This window comes from Squalius cephalus (assembly GCF_949319135.1).
Source record: "Squalius cephalus genome assembly, chromosome: 15".
NCBI classification, from domain to species: domain Eukaryota; kingdom Metazoa; phylum Chordata; class Actinopteri; order Cypriniformes; family Leuciscidae; genus Squalius; species Squalius cephalus.
In genome coordinates, this window is record NC_137136.1 from 8,496,240 (window position 1) to 8,512,109 (window position 15,870).

Here is a 15,870-nt window from a genome sequence, read left to right on the forward strand (position 1 = left end):
CCGTGTACTGAAATTTTCACTCCAGGATCACCTGTCCATGGACCATGCAAATTGGTTATAAATCTGAATTTATACTCTCCAGACTGTATTTGATTAATATTACTGATCAAAAGAGAACAATTTGATGTGTTTTCTCCAATGTATTGAAAGTTTCTTTGATTATCATTGGCATCACTGTCAAAAACATATGGCTTATTTTCACAGAAACCATGATTTGATCTCATTGAACACCATAGCACTCGCTTCACTAGCGCAGATGGATATTTAAATGAACAGAGAATAGTGACATTGGATCCTCTCACAGCACAGATCGGATGAGGATAAATCACATTCCACTCATTATTACTGAGAACACCTGGAGCACAAAACACTTTATTTAATTAGAGAATTTGTAGATTAAAATGGATAGTTAAAATATATCTTAAACTATTATAGATACTGTTTTTTTAAGAAATTATTTACATAATGAATCAATAGAGATACAGTGCGATCCAAAGGTCTGAGACCACATTAAATATTTAGAATTTTTTTCATTTAAACAAAGTTTTCAAATAAAAAAAAAAAAAAGTAAAATAAGAAAAGTTATGGCATAAATAAATAAGAAATATTTAAGATTTTGCACTATTTATATGTCACTAATCAAACAAGCAAATGTGAACTCCATATTTAACAGATATTACAGTAAGAAATTCTGAACATTTTTCTGTTCAGCCTTTAAATTAGAAGAACAAAAAATAGTCATTTTTAGTGGCCTCAGAGATTTGGATCATATCTATTACTGCCTATTGATTCAGTAAATTATTTATTTAAAAATGTCACAATCGATTAAAATATCTATAATAGATTGCCTCAAGGTATAAATATTATAAATAGCCTATATAAATTAATAACTATTCAGTTTATTGCAATCTGAATCAATTAGTTAATTAGGAATAAACAACTGACAAAATGTACTTAAGACTGAAGAAAATATTTTCTTACCAGGCAGGAAAAGTAGGCCTACAATAATTTGTAGCATTTCAATTCACTGTTTCTGTTATTTGGTTTACAGAAGATGTTGTATTGTCTCTTTATGAAAAAGGACTGAATGAAAGAAGTTGCACAGAACAACACTGGCATTTCCTTATTACCCTTAGTAATGATGGTCACACATAAGGACCAAAAAAGGCAAGTAAGAGATTGAAAATTATCTTAGAAGTCTCTAAAGTTTCTAACATTATTTGCCATCTACCGATCTTCCAAAGCTATAAGGGAAATCATTTTAACTTTAAAGTAAATGAGTATGTAGAAATTTTGTAAATGTAAGTTCTGGCTAGATATTTTGACTTTTAATTCAAATTTCGACACGGTATCCTTTCAATCTGTACTTTTTTGTCATCATGACATGAAAACACAGAACCACATTTCCCAGAGTCAGAATTCAGATCTCATGACGTCACTTCCCGAGGCTGCAATCGCTTCCTGTATGGATGTAAATGGGGACATGACACAGTCGTTCAGAGCTGTAAAATTCAAAATAATACTTCCGCAGGATTTTTTTCCAAGTACTTGAACGCTATAATACTATTCTACTTTAGTCGGCTCAGCGAAATCGGCGGCTGCGATGGAGGCCGTGCCGCGAATGCCGATGATTTGGCTGGATCTAAAGGAGGCTGGAGAGTTTCAGTTCAGCCCGACTGTCAAACAGGTGAGGGACCAAGCAGGCCTGTTCAAATCACACACTACTGTCATTGCTCTTATACGTCGGAAATAAACAAAACAGCATGTTTTATGCATGTAATCTGCCACTAAATTAAAGTTTTAACCCTGTGCCCTGTTTTTCCAGCTATTGCGTGAGCTACTCTGTGTTTTCTTAAAGAAACAGTTCAACCAAAAATCTAATTTACCAAAATAAGCCTGTCATTATTTACTTAGATTTATGTATTTATTATTATTTACTTAGATGTCATTCCAAATCGTGTGTCTTTATGTCTTTTGCGAACACAAAATGATATGTTAACTTTTTATAGAATCTTCATATCGATATTTTCCATACATTGAAAGTCTGTGGGGACTGGTGCTGTCCAACACTTAATGACAAGAGAGCGTCATAGTAATGGTCAACTCTTGGGCTTTATTTCGAATCTTCTGGAATCTTCCATAATATAGCTTTCTGTGTGAAACCTACACAGGCATTAGAATATTTCTTGGCAACTGTGGTCACCATTCACTTTTATTTTATAAAAATAAAGAACAGACATTATACTACAAATGACTAATTTTATATTCCACTAAAAAAAAAGTCACATGGGTTTTGAAAAACACTTTTTTTAAACTCAAGCAAAATAGTGCATCCTAATCGGTAATTTTAACAAATCAAACATCAGAACCTATTTGTTTATTTGGTCACTCACTAACCTAAACACTGCCATGTTGTCTTATGAGTTGGAATGGCATGTTTGGCAATGGAATGGCAATGAGTTGTGTTTGCATGTTTTCTGTGTATAATAATTTATTATTATTACTGCAGAGAGTCTGTCCTTGACGATACATTAGAATATATTTTTTCTGTGTTATACTGTATTTAATGTTTATATTAATGTAAACTTCACAAAGAAAACATGCTTCCTTATCCTCCACCTCTTCCCAGCAGTCAGGAATTTTCATTATCTTGTGTTATGTTAGTTATCAGATCCATTCCTAACAAACTAGGCCAAAGGATGAATAGCAGGTTCGGGTTGCTAAAGGTGGTTGTTTATGTTTATGCATGGTAATTATTGATAGTGTTGCATGCAAACAAAATGACAGAGCTATGATATTTTAGTGAAGCAGAGGAACTGCTGTTCCAGAATTTTTTGTAGGCTCCATCATAAAGCCTGATTATTTTTGTCAGTGTCTCTTTACTGTAAAATAATTTAAACTGTTTATTTTTTTTATGTGTATTGTATTGAATGGTCTTGTTAGTGGCCAAAAAGATCAGAATACTTCTTTGCTTGTTTCTTTCTTTCACCAGTGCATATTTACTTTTTCTTGTATTTTTCATTTTATCCTGGAAAAAAAAAATCACAGTTTTAGTGATCACAAAAAAATCACAGTTTTAGAAAGTAAAAAGTTTTTGCACTATTCAACTGAACAATTTTAAACTCCATATATTCGATTTTTTTGTGGATTTTATTGGATGGCCAAATAGATTTTTTGCTTTCTTTTGTTTACCAGTGCAATCTTTTACCATTACCAATCTTTATCTGCTGAGCTGTAACTCTGTAACAAACTTCTTTTTCCCTTTTCTCAGTTCATACTGAAGAACTATGGGGAAAATCCTGACAATTATAATGAGCAGTTGAAGAAACTGGAGCAACTCAGACAGGTGAGTCTTACAGTGCATTCAAGGTATACTTTTAATCATTATGTGTCTTCCCTGAAAATCTATCTTGGCTTTGCTAGCACCATGCTCAACCAGTTCAGCAACAGGTATACGTGAAGTCTATGGTCATACCTTTTCTACATTCTCTGCATTTTCTTGTCTTTCTAGAGTGCTGTGAATGTCACACGTGACTTTGAGGGCTGCAGTACCTTAAGGAAGTACTTCGGGCAGCTGCATTATATTCAGAGTCGTGTGCCTCTGGGATTTGGGCAGGAAGCTGCTGTCCCTATCTCCTGGTGAGGGCTCCAAACCAGCCATCTTACTTGTGTGCTTGCCTTTCGGCTTCCCCTTACACTTTTTTTGTTTAATATATAGGACAGAGATATTTTCTGGAAAGACAGTGACCCATGATGACATCTGCTACGAGCAGGCCTGCATCCTTTATAATTTGGGTGAGTAGTACTAGACTGATACGTATTATTCCTCTAGTCAATGACTGCATTGTCTGCGATAAATAACGAGTGTGTCGCTGAGAAGAGGGTATTGTTCAAGATCAGGCCTGTTTCCTGATTCAAGTCATGTTTCCCATGCTGCAGGAGCACTCCATTCAATGTTGGGAGCCATGGACAACAGGGTGTCTGAAGAGGTGAGCTGAACTACCGAAGGAATCATTTAAATGCCATGTGATTTTAATGCAGTGTGCGCGGCATATAGGAATTGCTGGTTCAACTCTGAAATATTCACATCGTCAGGCTGAGAGATTATTTATTTCTATTTCAGCACTTCTTCACAAATAACAAACATATTTATGTATTTTTTTTAGAGAAAATTCAAACTTGTGTGTTGTTAAAATTGCGATGTAACGGAAGTAGCGACGGATATTTACTTCCAAATTGTGAGGAATGAGACAAATTATTGAAAAAGAAAAAAATGTAGTATGGGTGATTGTTTCTATTCACCGATTGTTGATTGGATAGAGGCAGATTGGAATGCGAGCTTGCAGTTGATTGCTAGAAAGGGCTCGGGTTTAAGCAGACTTAAATGGGTGTGTTCGACTTCATGCTTCGCAGACCGATCAGCGTCTGACACAGCGATGCATGCCGGTTGCAAATTTTGTCCGACTTCAGACAGCGTTGACGCCAGATTCTTCAGAGTGACTGGACAAGCTCTGATGACGACACAGCTGTTCCATGATTGGCCGGATTCACTAATGACAACAATGACGTGTGTTTCGTGTGTATTCTGACACCTTCAGTTCCACTAATGCTCACAAATCCATGTTTTTATAACAGTAAAAGCTCTTTTCATGTTACCATAATGTTTTATCAAAATAAAACTGATAAAAAATATATATACCCACTTTATTGGTATTTAAATAGTGTAGGCTAATTTTGAACTTTATTCTTGTACAGATGGTGCTGTATTAAGCAGTACATGAACAAGATTTCTGTTGCTTCATGAAAACGTCTGAAATATCTGTGGATTTGACAAATATTGCATCTAATCCACTTTGTCTGTGGTAAAGTATGCAAACACCGCTCAAGCGTCACCACGGGAAGCAGAAAGTGTCTGACTTGACGGCTCCGTTTTCAATTCCGCCCTCGACTGCAAGCAGCAACTCTCGCCGATCGGTTTGTTCAGTTCAGGGACAAATAAACTGTCTGCGCAGTGCGGCATTAAGTCAAATACATCTAAAGTTTTAGAAGTTTGGCAAGTCATGAATTTTTGATTTTGAGGTAAAACATTTTTTGTTAAAAATGAAACCTATGCATGGATGAAATGTTCACAATAAGATCAGTAAGATGCATTTAGAAAATAGTGTGAATTTCCATTTCATGCAGACTTTAAGACATTATCAATAGTAAAATTATAACATATTTACAGAACAAAGCTAATGAACCACTACGAATTCAGAACAGATTTTCATAGTGGTACATTAGCTACTTTGCAGCCATTTTAGTTTTTTTTACCTGACACACATAAAGTGCTTTAGAGTTTTTTGAGCAATATAAATCTGACAGTCATCGAACAGATTGTGGACGGTCTGTGGGTGTGCTGTGCGATGTTGTGACTGAGTAGGAAAAGTCTGAGATTTCATCTAAAATGATTTTTTACTGGTCTGGAACTCACAATTAATTACGGCAATTTACAGTAAAAGTATTTTTTTTCTAGGGTCCTAACTCTCACTCTTCCCCTCACTGTTAGGGAATGAAAGTATCTTGCACACACTTTCAGTGCTCAGCTGGAGCATTTACCTACCTGCGTGATCACTTCAGTCACAACTTCAGTGTGGACATGAGTCACCAGATCCTTAATCTCAACATCAACCTCATGCTGGTATGATCATGTGTTAGTTTCACTCAATTGCTTTCATATATGTTATATACATCTTTTTCATTTGCCATTTTGTAGATTAGGACTAAAGTACCAATTGCTCTTTTCAGGGTCAGGCCCAAGAGTGCCTGTTGGAAAAATCTATGTTGGACAACCGGAAGAGCTTCCTTGTTGCACGGATAAGTGCCCAGGTACTTTTTTTTAACCATTTAGTTAGCTACATCCATGGCAAAGATTTTTTTTTACAGTTTGTTACTAGCTGCAGTATGAATCTAACATCTGATTGGACATGAAATCTTTTTGTCTTCAGGTGGTAGACTATTACAAAGAGGCTTGCAGAGCCCTGGAGAACTCAGAAACGGTTTCAATGTTAGGAAAGATACAGAAAGACTGGAAGAAATTAGTGCAAATGAAGATTTACTACTTTGCTGCAGTTGCTCATGTGAGTCTTCTATTCAAAGCAGGATGGTCACATGTTTATTTATTTTTTACATGTTTCTAAGTAAGTCACCCTAAATCCTCTTGTCTCTCAACAGTTGCACATGGGGAAACAGGCCGAAGAGCAGCAGAAGTATGGAGAGAGGGTACAACCTGCTTTTTTTCTGTCTTCAATTTCAGTTAGTGGCCATCTGTGCTATTTTGCCATGGAGAACTAGTTTCATTCTCATCCTAGTCTATTGTCATTTATAGATGTTTTTTTATTTATTTAAGAAGAACAGTGTAATTAATGTTCCTGGTCGTTTACTTCCATTTCTAGAAACCATAGACCAAGGATGCGCAAACACGGTCCTGGAGGGCCACTGTCCTGCAGAGTTTAGCTCCAACACTGATATAACTCGCTTAGCCTTCTAGTAATCCTGAAGACATTGATTAGCTGGTTCAGGTGTGTTTGTTTAGGGTTGGAGCTAAACTCTGCAGGGCAGGATCGAAGTTGTCCATCTCTGATATATAAACTAATCAGAGGAAGAGAATGGTTTTGAAATGAACCTAGAAAGAACCAGCTGTTTTGTAAATCTTTTTACTCTAATACTTAATTTAATTTTTCAACAGGTTGCTTACCTTCAAAGCTCACTAGACAAACTCAGCGAAGCAATTAAGATGGCTAAGGGTCAGCCAGACAGTGTACAGGAAGCCCTTAAATTTACCATGGATGTCATTGGGGGAAAGTAAGCATATATTATTATTAACAGCTTACCAAAAACATCATTCATTCTTTATAAAAGTCACAGGAAACACATTTGTGTCACTTCTCATTTTAGATTTAATTCTGCCAAAAAAGACAATGACTTCATTTACCATGAATCTGTGCCATCTCTGGAGACATTGACCTCAGTGAAAGGTATTTTGGCTAACATATGTTGTTGTACTCTTTGGTGATGTCATTCATTAGTTATATGGCATGACTAGAATAAGTGCTTATTTCCATGAAAAAAAGTATCAGTAAAGGTGCGATCACATTTACTGTTGCTCGGCGAAATTTCACAAGCCAAATCCAGTTATTCCAATAGAAATCAGTGTGATCAGGAGTTTCATGTGAACGCAAAAGAGTTCCCTATGCAAGTGTCACTCATTTTCAAGTTGGTCAAGGGAATTCATCGCATTGACCAATAGAAAGCTGCTTGTTTTGAAAGTGACTTCTGTGTGAGCTGTGCTTCATACATCTCTACTCTATTGAAAATAGACAATGCTCGCAGAATTTCGCTAGTGACCGGAAAATGCTGTCCTAAGGATTAACACTCTCCTGCCTTCATCACAGGTGCCCCTTTGGTGAAAGCTTTGCCTGTAAACCCAACAGATCCTAGTGTCACTGGCCCAGACATTTTTGCAAAGCTGGTGCCAATGGCTGCCCACGAGGCCTCCTCTCTTTACAGGTTTGGTTCAAGTCCTAACTATTATTTCACTATATATATATATTTTTTATATATATAAATATATACATACACACACACAACTTGAAAACAAAAGACTAAAATAAAACCCTTCAAGATGTAAAACATTAAAGTATATCTTACCTCATTCTACAGTTCCTCATTCTGATAAATTTTAATTCCCCTGTGCTATATTTGATGGGAATCAAGTATGGGGCAAAAAAAAAAAAAACCTCTTCATTTTTCCTGTCAAATTTACAGTGAAGAGAAGGCCAAGCTGCTACGGGATGTTATGGCAAAAATAGATGGCAAGAGTGAGACATTAGAGTGAGTGCAAACAGCTTTTATATTGTATATGAAACACATAGACAGTATGTATCTAAATGTCTAAATGTTATATTTCTATAGGCAATTCATGGACTCTCTCGGTCTGGACCCAGAGTCAGTGGACAATATGGAGATGTATAATACCCTTCCCTCTGTGCTGATGGAAAAATGTGCTGCTTTGAGTGTGAGACCAGACACTGTAAAAAATCTCATCCAATCAATGCAGGGTTAGTGATGTCTTTATGAAGCCCCCCCCCCATGTTATTTTATTTTGCACCAGTATTTAAAGCTAATTAATTTAGCTTTGATTATTCAAACTAGTTGTGCCTCTCAGTTCAAGCTATTAAGCAGCTCTTAAAAATATACAATTAAGCATCAGGAAAAAGTCTAAATTCTTCCTCCATCCTCAGTCCTCTCAGGTGTGTTCACTGATGTGGAAGCCTCTCTGCGGGAGATTCGAGATGTGTTGGATGAGGATGAGGCAGAGGAAAGAAGACTAGAAGAGGCTGCTGGGAAGCAGGCTTTACCAGATCGGCCCTCAACCCTGGCAGAGCTGCGGAGGGACTTGGAAAAGTATTTGGAAGCTCACGAGAAAGCCAGCTTCACCAATACAGAACTTCATCGGGCCATGAATCTGCACATCAGCAATCTGAGACTCCTTGGTGGACCACTAGACACTCTTAGAGAGGCATTGCCGAGACCTCAACTTAGTGAGGGTGGGTGTTTTGTTACGACATAATAAAAAAAAAACATCATGTTGTGTATGTTTATGAGAATTACAATTTTTTGAGATTTTCAGATGAGATGGCAGGTCTCCAGACTATGAAGAGAATTCTGAGTAAAGTGCAAGAAATGCGGGACCAACGAAGCTCATTGGAGAAGCAGCTTAGAGACCTCATTCAGCAGGACGACATCACTACTGCTCTGGTCACAACTGAACGTGCTGACATGAAGGTATGGGCTTTACATGACTGTGGCAATTATTTTTAAAGGGTTTTTATTAGAAATGTCACTGCATTGTATTTTTATCTTTGCTCACTTACTTTTCCCTCATAGAAACTGTTTGAGGAGCAGCTTAAGAAGTATGAGCAGGTGAAAGTATACATTGATCAGAACCTGGCAGCTCAAGAGAATATCCTGAAGGCACTGACAGAGGCTAATGTACAGTATGCCACTGTGCGCAAGGGCCTGACAGAAACCGAACACAAGTATGACTTAAGAGATAACATTTAAATGTGACAAACATGCAAAAACTTTATCAAGTGTAGCATCATCAGAATACTTCTTAAGTATATAAACGGTGTCTATTTACTTTTTAGATGGAACAGCACTGTACAGATGCTTGTGGCCTCCTATGAGGCCTATGAAGACCTAATGAAGAAATCTCAGGAGGGCAAAGAATTCTATGAGGATCTGGAAACAAAGTCCTCTCGCTTATTGGAGAGAGCCAAGACTGTCTGCAAGGCCCGAAAGGAGGAGAGACAAACCATTATGGAAAGGTAACTAGGAGTTTGTTCACCAATCTATTAACATATATATTTTTTTGCATAGAAAAAAAAACAGTTTGTCAAACATTTTTAATAGAAAGTTTGATGTATTACCTCCAATTAATTTGATTCTGCTTAATGTGTGACAGAGAGCTAAAGAAAAAGGCTCCCCAAAGACCCACTGCCCCAAAGCCTCCCCAGAAGAAAGGCCAAAATGTAGATCCTGCCAACTCCGAAGACCCTGAACTGGCAGAGCTGAGTGCAGCTATCCTAGCCCTTGGTGGAGATCTCCCAGAAGAGTTACGCAGCCTTCCTCCTGAACTCTCGATTCCACCACCTGGTCATCCTGCAACACATTCCGGGGCCGCTGCTAGCTCAATTCTGCGCTGGCCTGGAGCTAGCTCAGCATTACTCTTTGCGCAACCCCGATTTCCACCAAATTTACCGCCTCCTGAAGTTCTTGCTCAAATGTCCCGTTTTCCACCACCTCAGAGTTTCACACAGCAACAGTTCCCACAGATGCCCAACCCTCAGGTCCTTCCACTACCACCTGTGTCTGGGTACTGCCCTCCATCTTCTCAGAACCAACCTAGCCCACAGATTACTCAAGTCCGACCTTCCACCACTACAGTGGATAGTGTACAGACACCTATTCCTAGTTACAGTCCTGCATCTGCCCAGGCAGTTATGCCTCCTCCTGGGCAACATCAACCGGTGTCATCAGTGTATGCAGCTCCACCTCAGATGGCACCCCATGTCCAGTACATGCAACAACCTGGTGTTCCCATGGGTCATCCTCCACAAGCAATGCCAGCCCGTCATCCACAGTCTCAAACTCAGCCCCAACAGGTATTTGGACAACAAGGTGGTCAAAGCCAACCACAGTCATTTTACCCATCTGTACCAACTCAACAAATTCCAAGACATTCGACTAGGCCACAGCACACTCAGCCTCAGTTCCCACAGTACATAGCCCAAATAAGACAACCAGGACCACCAAACTTTCAGCAACCTCAAATCCAAGGACAGTTTGGAGCTCCAGCTACCCATGTGCAGCCCCATCAGGGTTACTCTCCTGTCTCATTTGCTTCGAATTCCCAACCTCCTCAAGTTAACACTGTCACCCCGGGCCAGATGTCACATCCAGGCATACCTCCACAGATGCAACAATCCCCCCAAATAATGCCTCCTATGTCAATGCCACACTTAGCTCATGTTAATCAGCAAATGCCTCCGTCCTCCCAACCAATACCCTCTATGCCAATGCCACACTTAACACATGTCAATCAACAGATTCCCCCTGCTTCCCAGACCCAAACACCTCCCATCATCAATCAGTTGCCCCATGCTCCTCACCCTCAGACCCTCCTACACCCATCCTCTCATCATTTAGGCCCTGCACCCCATATGCAGATACCTCCTCCCCAGCAACCACAAATGCTTGCACCATCCACTCACATGTCTCCTCCATCTCACCCACAAATGCCTGCAGTCTCCCAACCGCTATCTCACTGCCCCCAGTCCCAGATAATCCCTACTCATCAATCCAACCAACAGCCAGCATACCCAGCAGTCCCTCTGAGGGCTACTGTTCCTGTTCAACCTCAGGTACCCCATAGCCCACACTCATCACATGTACAAATGCACCCCAGCACTCCTTTACAACATCAAAACCACCCTCATCCTCAAATCCTTCCCCAGTCCGGTCCTCCAGCACTCCCTCACAATATCTACAAACCTCAGCCAACCATTCCTTCTAGCTCTGCACCTTTGAGTTTTCAAGGAGGTATTCCTATGGTTTCCAACCAGACCGTGGCCTCTCTGCAACCTCAATCCCAGCCACCTACTTCACAGCCTTTAGCCCCACAACAGCAACCTCCAGGAGGCCCAATATCTTATTCTGGTCCACAAGGTGGAAACGTTCCTCCTGGACCAATGCAGCATCCTGTAGCTGCTGCTCCCCCAGGGCCTCAAATCATGATACCTCCATCCTCAGGAGCACCACAGCCTCATGTTCTACCTTCTCCTGCCCCATCACCTTCTCCCTCTCCTGGTCCTCCATCCCTTGGTATGGTCACCCAGCGACCATCTCCTGCTCTTACCCCAGTTGGAGGAGCAGCATTGCCGCAGTCCTCAGTTCAGGCTCCAACTCCCACTGGTCCCATAGCTCCACCTGACTCCACTTTGTTTCAGCGACAGAACTCTAGAACGGATGACTTGCTTTCCTCAAGCCCTGAGAGCCAGCATGGAGGCACCAAGGACACCGCCAATGTCTTATTACCCACCAAAGCTGACCCTCAGGAGGAACATTACAGAAAGAAAGCAGAGGGTGTGAGACTCATTCAGGGAGACCCTTACCAAGCACCAGAGAGGGTCTCAAAACTCAGTGCACAGCTAGAACGGTTTCGATCAAGAGTCCAATCCTTAGAGCTCCCAACAGGGAAGAGAGGTCTGTCAGAACTTGATATTCAATGGAAAGAACTGCAGGAGCAACAGGAGAAGGATACTCGCCAGCTCTCTATTGCCATTGCTCGTTGCTATACCATGAAGAACCGCCATCAAGATGTGATGCCTTATGACTGCAATCGTGTTGTCTTGAGCTCTGGTAAAGACGATTACGTCAATGCCAGTTTCATTGAGGACCTATCTGCATACTGCCCCCGGCTCATTGCAACTCAGGCTCCCCTCACTGGCACCGCAGCCGACTTCTGGCTCATGGTCTATGAGCAGAAGGTTTCTGTCATTGTCATGCTAGTGTCTGAGCAAGAACTGGAGAAGGTAAATATGCTTTAGCAAGGGTCCTCCTGATGATTTCTAGAATATTAGTTGCTGTTGATATTTATAAAGTTTTGCAATGTGTTTTTATTCCCAGCAAAAGGTGTTGCGTTACTTTCCATCAGAGAGAGGCCAACAACTTGCTCAGGGTCCAATCACCCTTACCATGACCACCCAGAAGAGCACTCCAACTCATATAGAGCGCATGATAGGACTACAGTATCGGGACCAGAGTCTGAGACGCACTGTTGCACACCTCCAGTTTACTTCATGGCCTGAACTGTGAGGACTTATTCTCCATACATATTCAGAGTCAGTGCTGCCTCTTGAAACACTTGTCACTCATGGTTTTTGGTTTATTTTTTTCTGGAAAGGGGCCTTCCAGAGAGTAAAAGCAACCTCATCTGTTTCATTCAAGAAGTCCATGGACATTACCTGCTTCAGCGCCCGCTACACACTCCAGTTGTGGTGCATTGCAGGTACTATACTTCAACATACCTCATAGACATTATTTATGACATTGAACAAATAGACAAAGCTAAGCATAAGAATTTTGTTTCTTGTAGCTCTGGTGTTGGCCGTACTGGCGCCTTCTGTCTGCTTTATGCAGCATTGCAAGAAATTGAGGCTGGCAATGGTATACCTGACTTGATCCAACTGGTGAGGAAGATGAGGCAGCAGAGGAAGAACATGCTTCAAGAAAAGGTAATTGCTGACTTACTGTGAGATTTGACATTTTGCAATTCAAGGTTCAATCGATAGAATATAATGGTACTTTTGTTAAATAATCTCCACAGCTTCACCTCAAATTTTGCTATGAGGCTGTTCTTAAACATACCGAGCAGGTTCTGCAACGCCATGGTATCATAATGTCCCCTTGCACTAGGACCCCAAACAACATTGCATTGAAGGTAACCTCTTATTTACTCGTTTATCTGTTAAAAAAACAAACATCTGTGTGACTGTTGATCTAATGTTGTGTGTCTTTCTAGTCATACTCACGACAGGAATCTCAAGACATTGTTCTGGGAGGAGACATGCCTATTAGCTCCATACAGGCCACCGTAGCCAAACTAAGCATTCGACCTCCCAGTATTGACCATGAACAAGAGCCCAGCCAAGACCAGATTCCCTTTGCCTCTGATGCGGCAAGCATAGGGGAACCAGATCCTACAAATATGCCACTTCAGCCTTCTCAGGACCCTCTTTATTATGAAGCGATGCCTGATTCCATCAGTCCCCCCCTCTCTTGCACTTCTTCTCCAGGCAAGACGCAGTCACCTTCGCCTCCTGGCGGCCACGGGAATGGGTTCACTGGGTCCACTCCTGTCTCCCCTGTCTCAAATCATCACCCTTCCACTGAAGCTGCGCCTCATGCTCCCTCGCCACCCACCTCCTCATCTTTAGACCTGCTGGCTTCTCTCACACCTGAAGCCTTCACGCTGGACAGTGCCCATCGAGGAAAACAGAGGATTAACAAACAAAGCTTCCTTCACCCACAAGAAGGCAAAGGCCTGCAGGGACCTCCAGAGGGCGATGATCCACTCAGTAGTTTGGATCCTCTCTGGACACTCAACAAAAGCTGAAGCAAACAACAGAACTCTCTTTCATCTTCTCCACCACAGGCAGTCCTCTTATGAACTGTTTCTGACCCCATGTAACACCTTGTCCATGTTCATGCCTCTTGAACCTCATCACTGTCTGTTTGCTTGTGTCCTGATAAGTCTTTTCAGTTGGCAGTTTCCCAGCACTGATCCTGGTGTTTCAGGTTGCATTCCATAAATCCAGTCTTATCTCCTAGCATGCACTCCTAATGCCATGGTGTTTGTGATTGCCTGTAAGGTGCCTGAGTTTTGGTTCTTCTGCAGTGGGCATCTGCCTCTACACAAAAAATGTAAACACTGAGAATGGAAATAGTGTGATAGAAACTGACATCCAAGCTACTATTGTCATTATCAAAAAACATATTAACAGTCTCATTGAGCGACTATCTGCTCGCCCTTTGTACACATGCTGCTTGCGCTGTGGGTTGTATATTATTAGTCACTGCACCTGTCTTTGAGCTACAGTGATCTGCAACTTATATGTAGGGACAAATCGAAGATACTACTTGATATGACTTGATGTACTCGTTATATTTAAAACACTTACATTTCTGAATCGCCTCGGAAATCATAGCATTTTTATGAGTTGATTCTAACTTGTCATTCTTTGAACTGTGTAAATAAATCTTAACAAATGTCAGTACCCTTTTGTGTCTTTTGATTATTGCTTTTAAAAAAAGAGTGAAAAGGGTTCAAGGTTTTGTTAGCATGGTCTCATTTGCCTCTGGTGGTAGATGCCGTAACTACATCTGGCTGCAAAGAGCATCTTTCCCCATTGAAGGCTATTCAAAAAAGCCTTAATTATTTTATAGTTTTAGTCCTTTTTGGAAGGCACTTACAAGCATTACATTTACATATTTTTCTCTGTCTGCTGCACCATGTGCCCCTTCAGAGTCTTGAACAAACTGGATTTGAATTCAAGTTCAAATCTAAATTTTATTTAGGCAGAAATCACATACATTTGTTGTTCTTACTCTCATGTTGTAATTCATATGATTTTTTTTTATTTCAATGAAAATGCATGGTGTTCACTATCAGGTTCAGTAGCAGTTTTGCTTAGTTTAAAATTGTAAAAACCAATACCACTAAGCCAACTCATCTTACACATGAGAGCTAAATTGTTGCGTTTAAACCAAGTGCATTACTGTCAATTAACAATAAATAATTCTATGTGGTAATTACAGCAAGCTCCAAATGCTGTTAATAAGAGATTGTTGCATTTTACCCATAATAATAATAATAATTCTTTAATACCAGAAGTTAAACAAATGACAACAAAGAGAAAGGAAAAGTACAATGTATGAAAGCCTTTTATTTGCAAATTAGTACAAAGTTTTTTTTTTCCTGTGTTAAAAATAGAACAGAGCATTAGTTACATCCTCTACTGTCTGTTGGTTACACTGTGTAGTAGTGTATTTGGGAAAGACAGAAGAGGGCAGAGCAGGCCCAAAAAAAGACAGAGCAATATTTACACACAGTCTCTCTCTGCCCCCTCCCCATCTTCAGAAACAGTGCAACATTCAGGCATTTCACATCATTTTAAACATTCTCCACCCCATTTCTACTTCAGCAGCAGTAAGATACAGCAAGTCCAAGATCAGTATTTCACTTGAATACCGCACATATTGAATCATGTCTAGGAATGTGCTCCTCTAAAAAGGGAGAAAGAGCATTAAAATGAACAATAGAGCTTGGTGCTATTTCACTCCTCACAATATACTAAAATTACTCCTCACAATATACCACCCTTCCATCAAGAAAATGCTTTTCAGTATGGTCATAGAAATGATTATCGTCTTCTCTCATCACTCTGTTCTCAAGTGGTTAATGCTTAATCTCATTATCTGGTACCTAAAAACAAGATGGTAAAAGAGATAAGTTCTAACCACTCTTATAAATAGATAAGAGCTGCAAGCCATACAAATGTTCTTTAATGATAACTGGCCACACATCATTTCCTCATGGTAAAAATGATTGCTTTTTGCTATGTCTCTCGTGTTTTAACAAGATTTGAGCATCCTTGCTCTACACACAACAGCTGCACAATCCGTAAGACCAGTAGGTCTAATGAAAGTTCAGCCATATCAATGCCACAAACACAAACCCATTTAAAAATGCACAAACATAAAAAA

The 15,870-nt window shown here is 40.2% G+C and overlaps 1 protein-coding gene across 1 annotated transcript; it reads left to right on the forward strand.

The window, feature by feature from the left end:
* Window positions 1-1,450: 1,450 nt before the first annotated feature.
* On the forward strand, window positions 1,451-14,380 carry ptpn23a (protein tyrosine phosphatase, non-receptor type 23, a). Its single transcript, XM_079894077.1, has 24 exons — window positions 1,451-1,687; window positions 3,272-3,346; window positions 3,512-3,639; window positions 3,719-3,795; window positions 3,940-3,989; window positions 5,549-5,680; window positions 5,788-5,868; window positions 5,988-6,119; window positions 6,214-6,261; window positions 6,728-6,843; window positions 6,937-7,016; window positions 7,434-7,548; window positions 7,807-7,872; window positions 7,954-8,099; window positions 8,283-8,588; window positions 8,672-8,826; window positions 8,929-9,080; window positions 9,192-9,371; window positions 9,509-12,137; window positions 12,232-12,416; window positions 12,509-12,613; window positions 12,701-12,839; window positions 12,932-13,045; window positions 13,127-14,380. Exons 1-24 carry the CDS (start codon window positions 1,604-1,606, stop codon window positions 13,718-13,720), a joined length of 5,889 nt encoding a protein of 1,962 aa, XP_079750203.1. The 5' UTR covers window positions 1,451-1,603; the 3' UTR covers window positions 13,721-14,380.
* Window positions 14,381-15,870: the final 1,490 nt, after the last annotated feature.